This window comes from Galeopterus variegatus, unplaced genomic scaffold (genome assembly GCF_000696425.1).
Source record: "Galeopterus variegatus unplaced genomic scaffold, G_variegatus-3.0.2 Scaffold7241, whole genome shotgun sequence".
Lineage (NCBI taxonomy): Eukaryota > Metazoa > Chordata > Mammalia > Dermoptera > Cynocephalidae > Galeopterus > Galeopterus variegatus.
This window is the reverse complement of record NW_007733352.1, coordinates 13,513-31,937: the sequence shown is the minus strand read 5'-3', so window position 1 is coordinate 31,937 and position 18,425 is coordinate 13,513. Positions and strand designations below refer to the sequence as shown.

The window sequence follows — 18,425 nt, the reverse complement described above, 5'->3', positions numbered from 1 at the left end:
AAAAGCAGGTTGCTAAAATTCCAGATGATGCATGAGGATCGCGGGCCGCCGCCGCAGCCCGCCCAGGCACAGTCCCCGCAGCCGCCGCCGCCGCCGCAGCAGCTCGGGGGCGCCGGGGGTGGCAGCAGCAGGCACGAGAAGAGCCTAGGGCTGCTCACCACCAAGTTCGTGTCGCTACTGCAGGAGGCCAAGGACGGCGTCCTGGATCTCAAAGCGGTGAGCTCGGGAGGCGGGGATGGAGGCGGACTTCGGGACCCGCTGCCCCCAGAGAAGCCCAGCCCCCCGGCGCGTGGTGTGGGTGCTCGCTGAGGGGACCGGGTCACCCGAGAGCCGGGGCCATGTGGCCAGCGCCAGGGCCCTGGACGCCGGGATGGGGGAGGGACGAGGGACCAGGATGGCCCCAACCGGCCGCGTAACCAGAGCGGCCCGGTGCCGCGCGGGGCTCCCGACAAAGAGCCCAGGACCTCGAGCGCGCCCTCGTGGCGTCTGTCTTCGGGCTCAGGGACCTGAGGGCGACCAAGTGTCTTTGTGGCTCCGCGTCCACCTGTGGCAGAGGCTCAGGGGGTACCCGGGCGCTTTGCCCGGAGACACCCTGGGGATTGATTTTACTGTTGGCAATTGATGGTTTTTATAGGCGATTCAAGTTGGAACCATGTTCCTATTGTTTAAAAGGAAAGAGAAAAGAAAAAAGAAAGAACCCGGTGTGCCACCTATTCCAGATGAAAGGGGGAAAAAAGTGACCTTCCTTCCAGGTCTCTCCGTCGATAAAATAATAATAGTAGTAAAAACTCTTAACCTTGTACAATTCCTTTCGTCATCCTAATGGTTAGGAGGGGATATACTTGATTCGTGACTTAATTTGGAATCTGTTATGGATTTTTATAAAAGTGAGATTTACCATCACCCGAAAAGGGGATATTTTGTAACTTTCACCCAGAGAGGTGGAAAAGCTCAGTAAACTCCTGTTTCAAGAGAACGTATGCTTTGTCCCTTACTAGAGTTCAGATTTTTCAAACAGCAACATGCATCGAAAGTTGTTCCGTCGTACACAATGATTTAACCGTTCAGGCAGGATTTGGAAGGATTCCACAGCCCTGAGGGAAAAAAAAGAGAATGTGGTCACTTGAATTAAAATTCAACCGGCGCACCAACGTTAAGTACGAACTAACTCTTTAAAAACTAAAAATACTAAAACTTACCCTTTGACTCCCTAAATCTGGTATTAGCTGGAGGATTGGTCCCAGCACCTCGGGGACTGCCTGGACCACCATACCTGGCTTAAGGGTGTCGCTGCATCCTCAAGGCCGTGCATAAAGCAGTGGAAGCAGATGTCCTGCAGTACTCCCTGGGTGTAGGGACTGAAGACTGACAGGGGCGACTCTGCTAGGGGGCTGCCTCCAGTGTAGCCCTGGAGGGAGGTCTGTCTTTGAATGCCCTCTCCTTTCCCTAGATGTAGAAGGTGTTCAGTAAGTGGCTGTTGAATTGAACCATCTGAATTGTTCTACTTCATTCAAATGAGGCATGCAGCACATATTTTTGCTTTTTGGGAAGTAGTTTTTACTGTCTTTTTGAAATGTTACTCCAGGAATTTTTTCCCACCTTTGGAAATTCCTTATCCTCTTTTTTTCCCCACCACTCCTTCCTTCCCTCACTGCCTCCCTGAAAGTGCTTTAATTGCATATATAGTATTTAAATGGTAGTGAATTAAAACAGATTCTCTTTGAAGAATTTCACTGGAAATTATGAAGTCATCAGAGAGAGCCAGGGATGTTACACAGGTTGCAAACTGCTGTTTAAAATCTGGAAATTCAGCTGCAGCCTGTGACTATAGTATAAGAAATCAGGGAAGTTCTCCAGATAAAACTGAACTGTGATGGCTGAATTTTGAGGGCTTCTTCCTGACCTTGCCTCAGTGTGATGGAACTTTGCCCCTATTTGACTTAATTCTTTGGCTTCCTCCTGTTTCATCTGTGGCCATATAATTGCTCAACAGAAGTCACAGAGGCACTGAGTAGGATGTAGAGTTTGATATTTCGTAACAACATTGTTTCATTCATCCTGAAACTCTCCTAAAAGTTCAAAGGTTTCTGTAATAACATTATTTTATATTATATAATGACTTTACATATTATTATATTAATGACTTTACATTTGTAGAAAACAGTTTGAGTATCGTTCTTTTTCACCTGTACATTTTTTTACATGTAAAAATCTTACATAATAAAAGACCATTAAGATATTTTTAATAATACATGTTGAAGATGGACTAACACTGACAATTATAAATTTCCTCTAATTGGAAATTATAAAGACACATTGTTTTTTCTTATATTTTTACTTTCGAGTGGCACATTTCAGCATGTTATTGATACTTTTAAGTAATACACTTGACATTTTTTTAAGAAGCAATTAAAAAACATTTTTGTGAATATCACGAATATAGAAAATTATGTCAATGCTCACATAAAATTTCCAAATATCCTTGATATCCATAAAATATCCAAGACTACATAGATGCTATTTCTTTTCTAATTTGTATACTGCTGATGAATAAGAACTTAATGTTGTATCTTTTAAAAAAAAAAAAAAAAAAAATGACCGGGGGCCGACCCCAAGGCTCACTCAGGAGAGTGTGGTGCTGGGAGCCCAGCGGCGCTGGTAGTGCCGCGGCCGCGGGTTCAGATCGTATATAGGGATGGCCGGTTTGCTCACTCGCTGAGCGCGGTGCGGACGACACCAAGGCAAGGGTTACGATCCCCTTACCGGTCACACAAAAAAAAAAATGACCGGTAAGGGGATCGTAACCCTTGACTTGGTGTTGTCAGCACCACGCTCTCCCAAGTGAGCCAACCGGCCATCCCTTTATAGGGATCTGAACCCGTGGCCTTGGTGTTATCGGCACCACACTCTCCCAAGTGAGCCTCGGGCCGGCCCTTAATGTTGTATCTTAGTGATATATTTCTTCTTAATAATATACCTGAGGATATAGCTTAACAAAGCAAATCAAGTCTAATAAAGCTGATACAATTTTTTCCTTTTTTCTTTTTGTTTTGTTCTGGTATAATTTAACAATTAGGAGGCAATAGAAAAAAAATGGAAGTATTTGAGAAAATTTTAATTCATTATCTCCCCAGCCTCACCCTCACCCTCACCCCCACCCTATAGTCTCATTTACAATAGTGGAGGTGGGATAGGTATTATTTCTTTATTCCAGTGACGAAAAGTTATTATCATGGTCCTTTCAAGTTACGTGTTTTGCCAATTTATGTTGTTAATAGCTAACATTTACTGAGAGCTTACTGTATGCCTGGCATTTTACATTTATTAACTAACTTTATCTTCTAAACAACAGTGGAAGTTTGGGCTTAATATCCCCATTTCACAGCTGAGGAAACTGTTAGGTTAAGTAGGCCAAAACAGATTAAGTAGCTTGCCCAGTGTCATATAGTAGAAAGTGAGAGCTAAGATTTGAAGCTAGACCATTTGTTATTATTTTCTATGCTATACTGCCTTTCAGTAGACCTAAAAAAATAAACTTATTTAAGTTTTCATTTGTGTAAGGACATGGAATGTATCTTCGGAAGAAAAATTATTATTATTTTTCCACCTGTGGGAGAAGAGAGGGAGGTACTGAGCTTCTGCATTGAAAATGAAGGTATTGATAGCAAATTCCATATTGTTTCACAAATTAAACTAGGATTCTGTTTTTCCACAGCTAAGAATTTGAAGAACTGTTAAAATAGTCATGACTGTTTATATGTTGTTTTGAAAATTCCTACTAAGAATAATTTATAGCCTAGTTTCTATATTTTATTTGCCATTTTGGTACCACCTTGAACTTTTAAAATCATGGTCAAGATTGCTTCTCTCTTTTATCATAATTGTTTAAGTTACAAGTTACCTGCATGATATCTGGGTTAATGTAATAGGGTACTTTTGGTGTTTCTTTTCCCACAGGTCCCTGATGCATACACATTTATGATAAGCTGATTAAAACACACCCTAGAAAAAAGAAATAATTTGATTTAAGGCTTTAGTTTGTAACAGCAAGCAAATATCTATAGGTAGAATTAGTCTAAGCAGAGATACATAGGTATAGGACAGCCAGTACTTTAATGCATGCTTCAGGACACTTTCACTCCTGGGTATATACCCGAAGAATTGAAAGCAGGGTCTCCAGCAGATATTTATACACCCATGTTCACAGCAGTTCGTAATGATTCATAATAGCCAAAACATGTAAGCAACCCAGTTGTCCATCAGTGGATGAACAAAATGTGGCATATACTTACAATGGAAGATTATTTAGCCTTAGAAAGGAAGGAGAGCTACAATGTAGATCTACCACATATGTTACGACATAGATGAATCTTCAGGACTTTGTGCTAAGAGAAAGAAGCCAGTCACAAAAAGATAAATACTGTATTATTCCATTTATATGAGGTAGCTAGAATAGTCTCATTCATAGAAACAGAAAGTAGAAGGGTGGTTGCATGAGGCTGGGGGAGAGTGTTACACACTGAATGTATCCCCCCCAAATTCATTATGTTGTAGTCCTAACCCCCAGTATCCCAGAATGTGACTATACAGGTTGAGTATTCCTTATGCAAAATGCTTGGGACTAGAAGTGTTTTGGATTTGGGATTTTTTTAGATTTTGGAATATTTGCATATATAAGCATACTTCAAAAAGTTCATGGAAAGATTTGTATTATGGTTTAATTTTATTTTCCCATGAACTTTTTGAAGTACCCTTGTACATAATGAGATTGAGGAAGAGACCCAAGTCTAAACATGAAATTCATTTATGTTTCATATATGCCTTCTATATATAACCTGAAGGTAATTTTATACAATTGTTTTAATAATTTTGTTAGACCTTTACATGAGGTCAGGTGTGAAATTTTCCATTTTTGGCATCATGTTGGTGTTCAAAAAGTTTCAGATTTTGGAGCATTTCAGATTTTGGATATTAGATTAGGGATGCTCAACCTGTATTTGGAGATAATGCCTTTAAAAAGATGATTAAGTTAAAATGAAGCCATCAGGGTGGGTCCTAATCCAGTCTGACTAGTGTCCTTATACAGAGGGGGAAATTTGGACACATGAAGAGATACCAGGGATGCTCGCACACAGAGGAAAGACCATGTGGGGACACAGTGAGAAGATGACCATCTGTAAGCTAAGGAGAGAGGCATCAGAAGAAACCAGACAAGCCAATACCTTGATCTTGGACTTCTGGTCTGCATAATTGTGAGAAAATAAATGTCTGTTATTTAATTCACCCAGTCCCAGTGGCACTTAATTCTGGCATCCTCAGCAAACTAATACAATGGGTAGAGAGTTTCAGTTTTGCAAAATGAAGTATTCTGGGGATTGGTTGCACAACAATGCTGATGTACTTCTGAACTGTACACTTAAAATGGTTTGATGTTAAATTTTATATTATGTGTATTTTACCACAGTTTATACACCCATACACATACACACACACACACACACACATACACATATATGAAGGTACCTCAAAAAGTTCATGGAAAGGTATAATTGAAAGATAACGCAAATCTTTCCATGAACTTTCTAAAGACCCCTCATATATATATATATATTCTAGTAGGCTTATAATGGTATTTCATTGTTATGTATAACCCAGTCCCAGTAATTGTATATAACAATGAAATGTCACTATAAGCCTACTAGAATGGTGAAAATCCAAACACAGCACCACATGTTGACAGGGATGTGGAACAACAGGAACTCATTCATTACCAGTGGGGATGCAAAATGGTACAGCCACTTTGGAATACAATTTGGCAGTTTCTTACAGAACCATATGTACTTTTACCATATGACCCAGTAATCATGCTTCTTGGTATTTACCTGAAGGAGTTGAAAACTATATCTGCACAAAAATCTGCACACTGATATTTATTGCAGCTTTGTTCATAATTGCTAAAACTTGGAAACAACCAAGATGTCCTTCAGTGAACAGGTAAACTGTGGTACAACCAGAAATACTCTTATCATTTAGTGCTAAAAAGAAATGAGCTATCAAGCCATGAACTGATATGGAGGAACCTTTAATGCAAATGACTAAGTGAGAAAAGCCAATCTGAAAAGGCTACATACTGTATGACTTAAACTATGTAAAGTTCTGGAAAAGGCAAAACTATCAGTGATGGCCGGGAGTTAGAGGAGAGAGGGGATGAATAGACAGAGCATAGAGAATTTTTAGAGCAGTGAAAACTATTTGGTATGGTACTACAGTGGTGGACACATTTCATTATACATTTGTTAAAACTCATAGAATGTGCAATAGTGAGAATGAACCCTAATGTTAACTATGGATTTTGGGTGATGATGATGTGTCAGTGTAGGTTCATTGATTGTATATGTCCTACTCTGATGCGGAATGTTGATAGTGGAGGAGGTTATGCATGTGTGGGGACAAGGGGTATAAGGGAACATTCTGTACTTTTTGGTCAATTTTGCTGTGAACCTGAAAAGTACTGTAAAATATAAAGTCTATTAAAAATGCATATAGAAAGCTAATCTGGAAACATCTATTACAGGGTCTAATTATTAAACATCTGTTACATGCAAGAAGCTTGGCCAAATGGAGAAAAAAATTCTCAGGAGACTACAGCTCTATAATGCTAATAAATATGATTACTAATAAATACTTCTGGCACCATGCCAGAAGCTTTCATTGTGTTATCTCACTGAATCCTCATAACAAAACTATGAAGGAGAAATTACATCTCCATTTTGCTGATTAGGATATTGAGGCTTACCCAATATCCACAGTAAGTGAAATATGAACCCTGATAGTTTGATGCCAGAATTGATGCCCGGAACCACAATGATAAGCAAAAGGTGTACCTACCTCCAAAGTTTGCTGTGATTTGAAGACAACTTTATTAGCGTATTAGTCTTTTCTTGTTGCTTATAACAAAATATGTAGAACTGGGTAATTCTTAAGAAAAACAAAATTTATTGCTTACAGTTTTGGAGACTGGAAAGTCCACAGTCCAGGGAACACATTTGGTGAAGGCCTTGGTGGTGGTGACAGTGACGGCAGGGTATCACATTGTGAAATGGTGGAGCAGAGAAAGAAACCTTCTCATTCACTCTCCTTTTAAAGCCCTCCTAACCATGCCCCTGACCACCATTTGTAATCCATTCACTACAGCATGGTCCTACAACCCAATCACCTTTCAATTACCATAATAGGACTTCCCACCTTCAACAGTTACAGTGGGGATTAAGTTGTTGGAGGACATTAGACCCAAGGCAATTAGAGAAAAGAAAAAAAAGCGAGTCAGCCACTTCATGTTTCCAGTTCTGGACAAGACAAATTGTCTTATAGCTTAAGACTCTAGTTCTGAGTTTTTGGTCCTGATTCTGCCACTTCCCATCAGTGAACAAAGCCATGAAATTCTTGAATGGGTATGAGGTGGTATTTCACTGTGGTTTTAATTTGCATTTCCCTGATGATTAGTAATGTTGAGCATTTTTTTCATGTCTGTTGGCCATCTGTATGCCTTCTTTTGAGAAATGTCTATTCAGGTCTTTTGCCCATTTTATAATCAAGTTATTTTCTTGATATTGAGTTGTTTGGATTCCTTATATATTTCTGATATTTACACCTTATCAGATGTATAGTTTGCAGACATTTTCTGCTATTCTGTAGGTTGTCTCCTTAGTCTGTTTCCTTTGCTGGGCAGCTTTTTAGTTTGATATAATACCATTTGTCTACTTTTGCTTTCATTGCCTGTGCTCTTGGGGTCATATTCGAAAAGTCATTGCCCAGACCAATGTTATGGAGTTTTCCACCTATGTTTCCTTTAGTAGCTTCATAGTTTCAGGTCTTACATTTAAGTCATTAATCCATTTTGAGATGATTTTTTTGTATATAAGTGTCTTAATTTCATTTTTATGCATGTGGATATACAGTTTTCCCAACACCATTTATTGAAGAGACTGTCCTTTTCCCAGTGAATATTCTTGGTGCTTTTGTCAAAAATCATTTGGCTGTAAGTACGTGGCTTTATTTGTGGGTTCCCTATTCTGTTCCAATGGTCCATGTGTCTATTTTTATGCCAGTACCATACTGTTTTGGTGACTACAGCTTTATGGTATATTTTAGTGTGATGTCTCCAGCCTTCTTCTTTATGCTCAGGATTGCTTTGGCTATGGAAGGTCTTTTGTGGTTCCATACAAATTTCAGATTATTTTTTTCTATTTCTGTAAAGAATGTCATTGGTATTTTGATAAGGATTGCATTGAATCTGCAGATCCCTTTCGGTAGTATGGACATTTTCACAATATTAATTCTTTCAATACATGAACATGGGATATTTTCCACTTATTTGTATCTTCAATTTCCTTCATCAATATATTTTTATAGTTTTCAGTGTACAGATCTTTCCTCTTTGGTTGAATTTATTCCCAAGTATTTTATTATTCTTGTAGCTATTGTAAATAGGATTGGTTTCTTGATATCTTTTTCAGATTGTTTGCTTTTTGTGTATAGAAATGTTACTGATTTTTGGATGTTGATATTGTGTCTTGTAACTTTACTGAATTCATTTATTAGTTCTATTTTTTTTTTTCTTTTTTTTGGTGGATTCTTTAAGGGTTTTCACTGTATAAGATCATGTCATCTGCAAACAAGGACAATTTGACTTCATCCTTTTAAATTTAGATGCCTTTTATTTCTTTCTCTTGCCTAATTGCTGTAGCTAGGACCCCCAGTACTATATTGATTGGAAGTGGTGAGTGTAGGTATCTTTGTCTTATTCCTAATCTTAGAGGAAAAGCTTTCAACTTTTCCCCGTTGAGGTTAATGTTAGCTGTGAGTTTGTCATATATGGCCTTTATAGTGTTGAGGTACATTTGTCCTATACATAATTTGTTGAGAGTTTTTATCATGAAAGGATGTTTAACTTTGTCAAATGCATTTTCTGCATCTATTGAAATGATCATATGGCTTTTGTCCTTCATTCTGTTAATGTGATGAATCACACTTATTGATTGGTTTATTGTTGAACCATCCTTGCATTTCTGAAATGAATCACCCTTGATCATGGTGAATGATCTTTTTAATGTGCTGTTAAATTTGTTTTGTTAGGGGGCTGGCCCGGTGGCGCACTGCTACAGTGCGCCGCTTGGGAGCGTGGCGGCGCTCCCGCCGAGGGTTCGGATCCCACATACAGACCGGTTCCCGCTCACTGGCTGAGCGAGGTGCAGGCGCAACACCGAGGGTTGCGATCCCGTTGCCGGTCCCGGTCCGGTACGGGCGCGACACTGTGGGTTGCAATCCGTTGCCGGACACGAAAAAAGACAAAAAAAGGAAAAAAAAAAAAATTTGTTTTGTTAGTATTTTGTTGAAGATTTTTGCATCTGTATTCATCAAGGATATTGGCTTGTAGTTTTCTTCTTCTGAAGTGTCTTTGTCTGTCTTTGCTATCAGTGGTATTTCATTTTATGAATGTACCACACTTTGCTTATCCATTCACCTGCCGTTTGTAACTTGTGGCTATTTTGAATACTGCTGTGGCTATTTTGAATACTGCTCTCACTATTCACATGTCTTTGTATAGATATATTTTCATTATTTTAATTTGCATTCCTTTTCTTATTCCTTTATTAACTTATTAAGAGTTTTAAAACTTTTTCAAGTATGTTAATTTTTTTTCTTGTTTGTTAATTCTATCTTTTGTCCATGTTTTAATTTGTGGTCTTTATCTTTTATGTGCTTTAATTATTGAGATAGTCAAATCTAAATCTTTTTCTTTTTCTTTCTTCTATAGATTTGACATAAGTTCCCAGTGAAGGAAATTTTTGACATTTTGCTGTTTATACATTTGTGTGTGTGTGTGTTTGTGTGTTGTGTGTTGTGTGTTTGAGACAAAGATGCCCCAGTAATTGGTGGGTGGGGGGGGCGGTTAATCAGTCACCAGAATAGACAGTTACGAGGGCAGCTAACATGAAAGTTGGGTTTAACTTGAATCATAGTTCACATTCACTGTAATCCCTTTGAGGATTTTAGATTGTTTTAAAATCCATGTCTGATTGGTATGTTCTTGAATATCGTAAGTCCAGGTATCATGAAGCCATTGTTTATCCTTTAGGTAATAAGATTTTGAACACAGCTGAGTTTTCTTTTTCTTTTTTTAGAAAGATGACCGGTAAGGGGATCTTAACCCTTGACTTGGTGTTGTCAGCACCATGCTCACCCAATGAGCCAACCAGCCATCCCTATATGGGATCCAAACCCATGACCTCTGTGTTATCAGCACAACACTCTCCCGAGTGAGCCACAGGTCAGCCCCACAGCTGAGTTTTCTGATTAGCTGAAGATTTGTCTCTATTAATAACATTTCTTATTAAAAAAAAAAAATCTAGCCATTTTGGTTTGAAAATTTTCTAAAATGCATTGCACATGTCTTTGTCTTCTTAAATTGAAAATGTTGTACATGATTTTACTTTTTTGTAATTCATGATAATCATGGTGAATGTTGTTTTTTGTATTCTTTGGAAGCAATAGCCCCAAAACTTTTTGAAGTATGTTGGATATTCTTCATGTTCAGTGGCCTCAACTTTGTGAGTTTTTTTTTTGTTTGTTTGTTTGTTTTTCCTACTTCTTACAGTTTTTCTCTTGTCCCTTGATTGTTGCCCGGGTGCCTCACTAATGTCTCAGATGGCACTTCTAGTTCTTCTGTGGACTTTGAAATTAAATAGCTCCAATGGTTAAAAATCGTATAAAAGTAGGAGTAAATAGGTTCCAAATGGGGTGAACTCTTTGATTAGGAAAATACACGTTTTTATATCTATTTTTGTTCTTTGGAAGCCTTTTTTCCTCCTTCTTTGTGCTTCATCATGTTCTGAATTATTAAAGTTAGTGAGTTACACTAGATACATAGATAAGGGGTGCTCCATAACATCCTGTGGTCTGCCTTTCACAGAAAGATATTTCTTTATTAAGTTAGGTGAGAAATTGGATCAAAAATAGTGATAATAGACCCCTGATATAGTGCTTTGTTGCACATATTTGGTTTTTGGATTCTGGTCCTCTTTCCTGTGATGTTAATTTCTGAAGCACAGTAGCTAAAACATTGAGTGCACATGTACTGATTGTTGTGATCCTGGAAGAGAGTAAAGCACCTGCTTTACAGAAGGAGAACCTGAAAGACAGTATGTTGCCTATAGTTATTGTTTGGATGTTAGCCTTTTTGAATGCAGCATTATGCTCCATCAGAAGAACATCCCTGAGCAAATGAGCCACAACTAATTGTAACTCAAATAAAGCTGCCACATAATCTCTCTCCCTGTCCAGAGGTAACACTGGGTCTTAGTGGACTCATTTGTTCAAGTGAAGGGGTGTGGCCACATGATTATTAAAGCCCTTTTTTTAATACCTATATACTATCGCTCCCACCTGTCCTGGTTTATTTGTCTTGCCCACCTCTTAAAAACATCACAAGCTTTAATTTTGTTCCACCTATAGACATTGCCTTGTTCACCATTAGTGACACATCATATTTTTAGAGAGGGATTTAATATTTGGAGGGGAGATCTATTTCTTTCAAAGGGTTATTTTTGTTCATTTGTTTATTTTTCCTGTAAACTGAGTTGGTGTGATACAATTAGATGCTTCCTTTATGGCTACACAGGTCAAATCCTGTTGTAGTAAATGCAACCTTTCTGAGTAAATTTGATGCATGCGTGTGTGAACAACAGCTACAGTGGCAAGCATGGGAAGAGAATGGAGACTCACTTTGTTCTCTGCCCGCCCTTTGGCTATACCCGGGGAGTTCTCCAGGGCTGGAGAAAAATGCACAATGATGGTGATGGGTCTCATTTTAACTTCCTGACGATTAACTTCACAAGTACTGTCCAGCATTCCTCCTGCACTACCTACTCTCTTGTTGTCTTATGTGAGTATTTCACACAGTTTTCTCCCTTCTCAACTATTACTCATCTCCTCCCTCTCCCCCACCACCCCAGTGCTGATGAAGAAATAAAAAGCAGTCAGAGGGAAATATCTAACCTCTTTCCCTGCCTTGTCTACTAAATTACCTATATCTGTACCCAAATACCCTTCTGGACTTCTCTTATTAATATGTCTTGCTGTTCTCTAAGGCTAGCCCCCCAGCTGGTCTGATTAGCATCTCACGCCCCCACCCCCCGTGCTTACCTACAGTCATCTCTTTAGTGACTGTCCCTTCGCCCTTCTGCATCGTTAATTATCCCTCTCCCCCTTTACCACATCATTCCTATCAGTTTACTCACATGCTGAAATAGTTCCCATCTGTAAAAGAAAAGAGAAAGGAAGAAAAAACATTTCCCAGAGACCACACAATTCTCTACAGATATTGCCCCATTTCTCTGTTCCTCCTTGCTGCAGAACTCTTCAAAAGAGTTGTCTACTCTAGCTTTCCTTCCACTCTTTCTTGAAATGTCTTCATTAAGGCTTTTGGCCCCACCACTCTGCCAAGCCAGCTCTGATCAAGGTCACCAGTGATCTTTCCAAAGGTAAGTCCACCGATGGTTCTCGGTGACTTGCCCTCATGGCAGTACTTGACATGCTCACTCTTTCTTACACTCTCCTCTTTGCATTCCAAGACCCCAGTCTTCCTGCTTCTCCTCTTCAATGGCAGGTTGCCCCCATTTCCCAGGCCTTACACATTGGACTGCCCCAGAGTCAGTCCTTGGGCTCCTTCTTTCTGTGTTCACCTCTTGGGTGAACCTGGTAGATTCCATCTTGCAACCTAAAATGCCTATTCACTGATGACTACTGAATTCATATCTTTAGTTTGGACCTCTCCCCTGGGGCATACACTCACATGTCCAATTGGTTTCCTTCCTTGGATGTCAGAACGTCCAAGGTGAAATTCCTGATTTCCAGTACCCCAAACCTGTTTCTCTTGTAGTATTCCTCATCTGTAATTACTCAAAAAAAAAAGACTGGAGTCATCCTCTACTCCTCTCTCTCAGAGCAAACAGCTATACCTTCAGAATATATCGAGAATCTCACCATTTCTCACCACTTCCACAGCCACTTCCTCCATCCAAACAGGGACTTTGTTCTGTCACTACTGTATTCTTAAGACCCAGAACCTTAAGTCCCTGTAACATTGTAGGTGTTAAATGAATGAATGAAGGTGGTGGTGGTGGTGGGGATTCATGGTGTGATTCTGTTAAGTGTGCAAGTCTTAAATTATTTAATAAAGCTTTTTAAGAATTCACCCACAACTTTTTAAAACACCGTATTAAACAAGGTAGGTCTGCATACACCCACACTCTAAAACTTATCTACTGTCTTGCTGTTCTCTAAGGCTAGCCCCCCAGCTGGTCTGATTAGCATCTCATGCCCCCACCCCCCGTGCTTACCTACAGTCATCTCTTTAGTGACTGTCCCTTCGCCCTTCTGCATCGTTAATTATCCCTCTCCCCCTTTACCACATCATTCCTATCAGTTTACTCACATGCTGAAATAGTTCCCATCTGTAAAAGAAAAGAGAAAGGAAGAAAAAACATTTCCCAGAGACCACACAGTTCTCTACAGATATTGCCCCATTTCTCTGTTCCTCCTTGCTGCAGAACTCTTCAAAAGAGTTGTCTACTCTAGCTTTCCTTCCACTCTTTCTTGAAATGTCTTCATTAAGGCTTTTGGCCCCACCACTCTGCCAAGCCAGCTCTGATCAAGGTCACCTTAATAAAGCTTTTTAAGAATTCACCCACAACTTTTTAAAACACCGTATTAAACAAGGTAGGTCTGCATACACCCACACTCTAAAACTTATCCACGATCCCATTTCAACCTGTACTTGATGATGAGTTTGTTACTAGCCAACATTTAAGTATTAATTATGCAACAGACATTGTGCTAAGATTACCCAGTTTAATCCCCGTAATACCCCCATTCAGTATATGTTGTTATACCATTTTACACAAAAGGAAATGCGGCTTAGTGAGCTTCAGAGACAGCTGCTGGCCGGTTAGCTCAGTTGGTTAGAGCACAGTGTTATAACACCAAGGTCAAGAGTTTGGACCTGTACTGGCACAAAAAAAAAAAAAGAGAGAGACCAGCCGATGATAGGAAGTGGCAGCGCCAGGACTGGACCTCCATGGGTCTAACTCCAGAACCTAACTCCTGAAGAATGATGTGACAGCTAAAATAAAAGCCTCCTGGAGACCCTTTTAAGTGATATGATCTGTACTAGTTGGTCATTTATGTGTTTATAAACTTAAAAAGTATTTAAGAAATAATGTTTAGTTTTGGAAACCAAGGGTTAAATGTTGTGACTGTTAAGTGGTAATAAATATAAACGAGATACTTGTTTAAAATTTTGAGCTAAAAGTTAAATCTCATGGCACTTTGCCTGATGACCTAGAATAACTCTTGTGGTCTGGTTTGTACAAACACATCTAATACCAGCACCGGTGAGCTGTTGCTATGGTTGTGAATGCTTTTGCGTCTGAGTACATAGGTTCTGATAACATAGAGCTGCGGCTTGGAGTGTCCTGGGTTACTTCTGGAGGGCCTTTCAGAGGAAAGTGAAAGGTGACTCCTCAACTTCACATTTTTGCAGTTAACTTTGCAGTAGTCTATTTCTGTTCAGAAAAACAGCCTCAAACTCGGGAACAGAAATTTTCCGAAGATATATAAAACAGGAGAGAATTGCTAAGTACAAGGGAAGAAGATATCATTGAAACTGTGCCTAGTCCCACTCTTTAACTTTCTGGTTCTCTAGAAGAAATGGTGCCAAGTCAGAGCTGGGGACTCAAAAGAGCCCCACTTTCCAGTTCTTCCTTCTCTCTACGACATCCTACTTACTCTCCCAGTCCACTGAGGCATGAATCCCCTTCCTGAAGAAGACCTGAATGATTGGACAGTAGTAACCTGGAATTTTTGGTAACACAAGAAAATGGATTGAGAGAAGCGACATTTCACTTAAGTTTCCAAATGTCCATGAAGTAAGCAGTAGCTGTCAGTGGCTCTTGCTTCTTGTGGAAGGCAGGTCCAGATTGCAAACAATATGCTGTGCTGGGTTTTTGTAGGAGCTGCTTTTTCACAGAATTAAGAAAGTAGCGATGCCCTGGGAGAGCTGGTGATCAATGATGTAAAGCTAAATCCTGTTCGCTAATTTAGATAATGTGCTGAAAATTATCAGTGGGGACATAAATGTGTGTGTGTGTTTTCTCATTACTACTATAGATCTTAAAATTTGGCTCTACATTCAAGATAGGCTGTCCTCTGATCCACTCATCTGTATGGTAACATCTTCTTTGAGGTTTTCTTTGTTCTATTGGCAAACAAATGTCAGAAATATGAGTGGTAACTAATTAAGGGAACTTTACAGTGTTCTTGAATTCATTCATAACATGATAGTGTGTCATATTTTTGTTGATCTTATCTAATGTAAATGAAACTACCAAGATTTTGGATGATAGTTGCTGGTACAACAACCTTGTGGTATAGATTTTGATTTCTTATTGATTTTATGCTTTGTGTTGGGATGGCATGATTTATTTCTCTGTTTTCACTGTGAGTTTATAAAATGCAGATAGTTATTTTAAAGTATAACAAGTGTGTGAATAATTCAGAATCCACCCCCCAAGTGTCTTAATTATCCCCAAAATTGCTGAGATATAATTTTTCAAAGTTTTGTAAAGCAAGTAAGGCTGTCCTTAGACAAGATTGTTTATGAACAGAGAAATAAGATGGGAAGTGACATGGCTAGACAATTAGTAGCTCCTCCTCAGGATTAATCCATAAGGTGACATGAAGTATTCTTATTGTGTTCTTTAATTTTTGTGGGCTTTGTGTCATGACCTTAATTTTTTTTTTCCATTCCAACATCTGCTAGCTTTTAAATGGAACACTTTCTTTGGCATTTGCAACGTTTGGGAGATGCTTTGAACATACCAAGCTATTGTTCCCAAGCAACTGACTGGGTCAAATTTGGGATTGGACTCTCACACTATGAACTTAATAACCAATCCTTTTTGGCTTTAAAATATGAATTGCCCTTTATTTCATTGTTCTTTCTGTTTGTTTGTTTTTCCTAAACAGGCTGCAGATACTTTGGCTGTAAGGCAAAAAAGAAGAATTTATGATATCACCAATGTCTTAGAAGGAATTGACCTGATTGAAAAAAAGTCAAAAAATAGTATCCAATGGAAGTAAGTTACAAACCAGCACACTATTCTAAAACCTTTACTTTTCTTCCCAATGTCTGTAAAATCTGACCTTTCTAACATTTCTCTCTCCTAAGTCCTCTATCTCAGCCCTCTAGTCACGTCAGCCCCTCATGTTCCCCTGGACACACCTCTCTGGACCTCTGATTATGCCATTTCTCTGTTGGGATGTTCCTTTGTTCTCTCTGCTGTTTAATTTACACTCTTAAAAAGTTCAAATCTTATTTTCTCCCTTATTCTACTCACTAGCATACTGCTTTGTTGTTAATCCCTCTCTGCCTAAATCTTTATCTACCCAACTAATAGAAACTCCTTGAAAACAGGAACTGTGTCTTATACATAAGAATATGTACCTTGTAAATAATTAATTGAATGCATGTTGTCATTTATTAACTGTTGCCTGGTTGTATATTTGACTGTAACAAGGAAATATTTTCTGTTCTTCAGATGTATCCCCTTTGGCTTTAGTGTTTTGTTTTTTTAGCCAAAATTCCACCAAAATACTGAAAGATTGTAATTTATTTTACCAGCAACTCAGTCTACATCATAAGACTGCTAGGTGTGACTGTTTAGTTTGGGCATCCATTTGGTACTTAAGTCACCAGCTGGACCTTCCAGATGACAAAAAACACTTTAGGGCAGATTGAGAATTTTTGTAATTAGGGTGTTCTTGTCAGCAAATTTTCTCCCATCCAAGTACTAACCAGTCCCGACCCTGCTTAGCTTCCGAGATCAGACGAGATCGGGCGCGTTCAGGGTGGTATGGCCGTAGACAATCAGTAAATTTTCTAAGCATACATATTTGGAAGTATGGCATTTAAATTTTCTAAGGATTTTAATGCCCGATTTTTAGAATAGTGTAAAGATTTTTGTCTGGAATATATTATTAAATGTAAGCTTTATTACTACAAAAATTAAGTGGTGTTAACCTATGTCAGATACCGAGGGTATTAATTCTTATGTTTTTAAGAGGCGTAGGTGCTGGCTGTAATACTAAAGAAGTTGTAGATAGATTAAGATACCTTAAAGCTGAAATTGAAGATCTAGAACTGAAGGAAAAAGAACTTGATCAACAGAAGTTGTGGCTACAGCAAAGCATCAAAAATGTGATGGACGACTCCATTAATAATAGATATCCTTTTAAATAAGTTATATGTAGAACTGTAGAATATGTGTGTATATAATATATTCTTCCCATCTGAAGGTCAGTTACTTTAGTGTAGTGTTTTTAGAGTTAAGTTTTGTTAAGTGAATATAACATTTTAATATTATAATATTCCTCTAATTTATACTATATATTTAAATAATTTTACCTTTTTAAGTTATATAGCACATCCCATTAACATTACTTCTGTGTTTCAAAAGATTAACTACTTTTGGTCTACCCATCACTAGCCTGCAGTATGCTAGCCAAAGTGTGCCTAGAGGGGTCTGTGAATATTAGAAGCCATTGTTATATGCATAGTTATTTTTAAAGAATTATGTTCAGTGTTCTGAAGTGGCAAAAATTCAGCAACTCTCAAGGTTTTGAAAAATTAATTTTGGTTTGAAGATGAGATATCATGGGCCCACAATTAATCTATGATACTTTCTGCCTAATATTAACTCAAACATAGTTCCTTTGGGGGGTCCAAGGGTTGTGCTTCTATCATACTGTATTGGTGGTGGGGGGGGGAACATTAGTGATAAATATACTCCATGTGTTTCCTACAAACCACTGTCTTCTCTTAGCTATCTGTGATTCTCTTGGTTTGTGAGTTTTCCTGTACTCTTAGGGAGACTTTAACCACATTTTTGTCTTGTACCACCTCTCATAAAATTTTGGCTAATGTACACAATATATTTTTCACATTGTCTTGTATTTGGTGAACAAGTCCATGATCTCATTTCTTATTTCCTTTCGATGGATCAGAGCTCTGTCACAGTTTGACAGCAGTGGGGATTTTCAAGCTGTGCCATGTGGAAACCCAAGATTCAAAAATCATTGAACTAGTTGATCTTGGACTTTGCTGCTTTATAAGTTTTCGGTCATTCCCAATTTTCTCAACCATAACTATTTTAGATAGATAGGTAGACAGATATAGATAGATATATTTATATAGGTATAGATATATTTCATGTATGTTATGATATTTTGACATCTTAAAAATTTTTTCTGGGGCCGGCCCGGTGGCGCACTGCTACAGTGCACCGCTTGGGAGCGCAGCGGCGCTC

General features: G+C 38.7%; 1 protein-coding gene across 1 annotated transcript in view; it reads left to right on the top strand.

Moving 5' to 3' along the window:
• LOC103607210 (transcription factor E2F5) overlaps window positions 1-17,359 on the top strand; it is a 17,789-nt gene extending 430 nt beyond the window's left edge. The window contains exons 2-4 of the mRNA XM_008591742.1: window positions 67-216; window positions 16,087-16,196; window positions 17,182-17,359. Coding sequence (XP_008589964.1) covers window positions 67-216; window positions 16,087-16,196; window positions 17,182-17,359 — 438 coding nt within the window. The remainder of the gene's footprint in view (window positions 1-66; window positions 217-16,086; window positions 16,197-17,181) is intronic.
• Window positions 17,360-18,425: the final 1,066 nt, after the last annotated feature.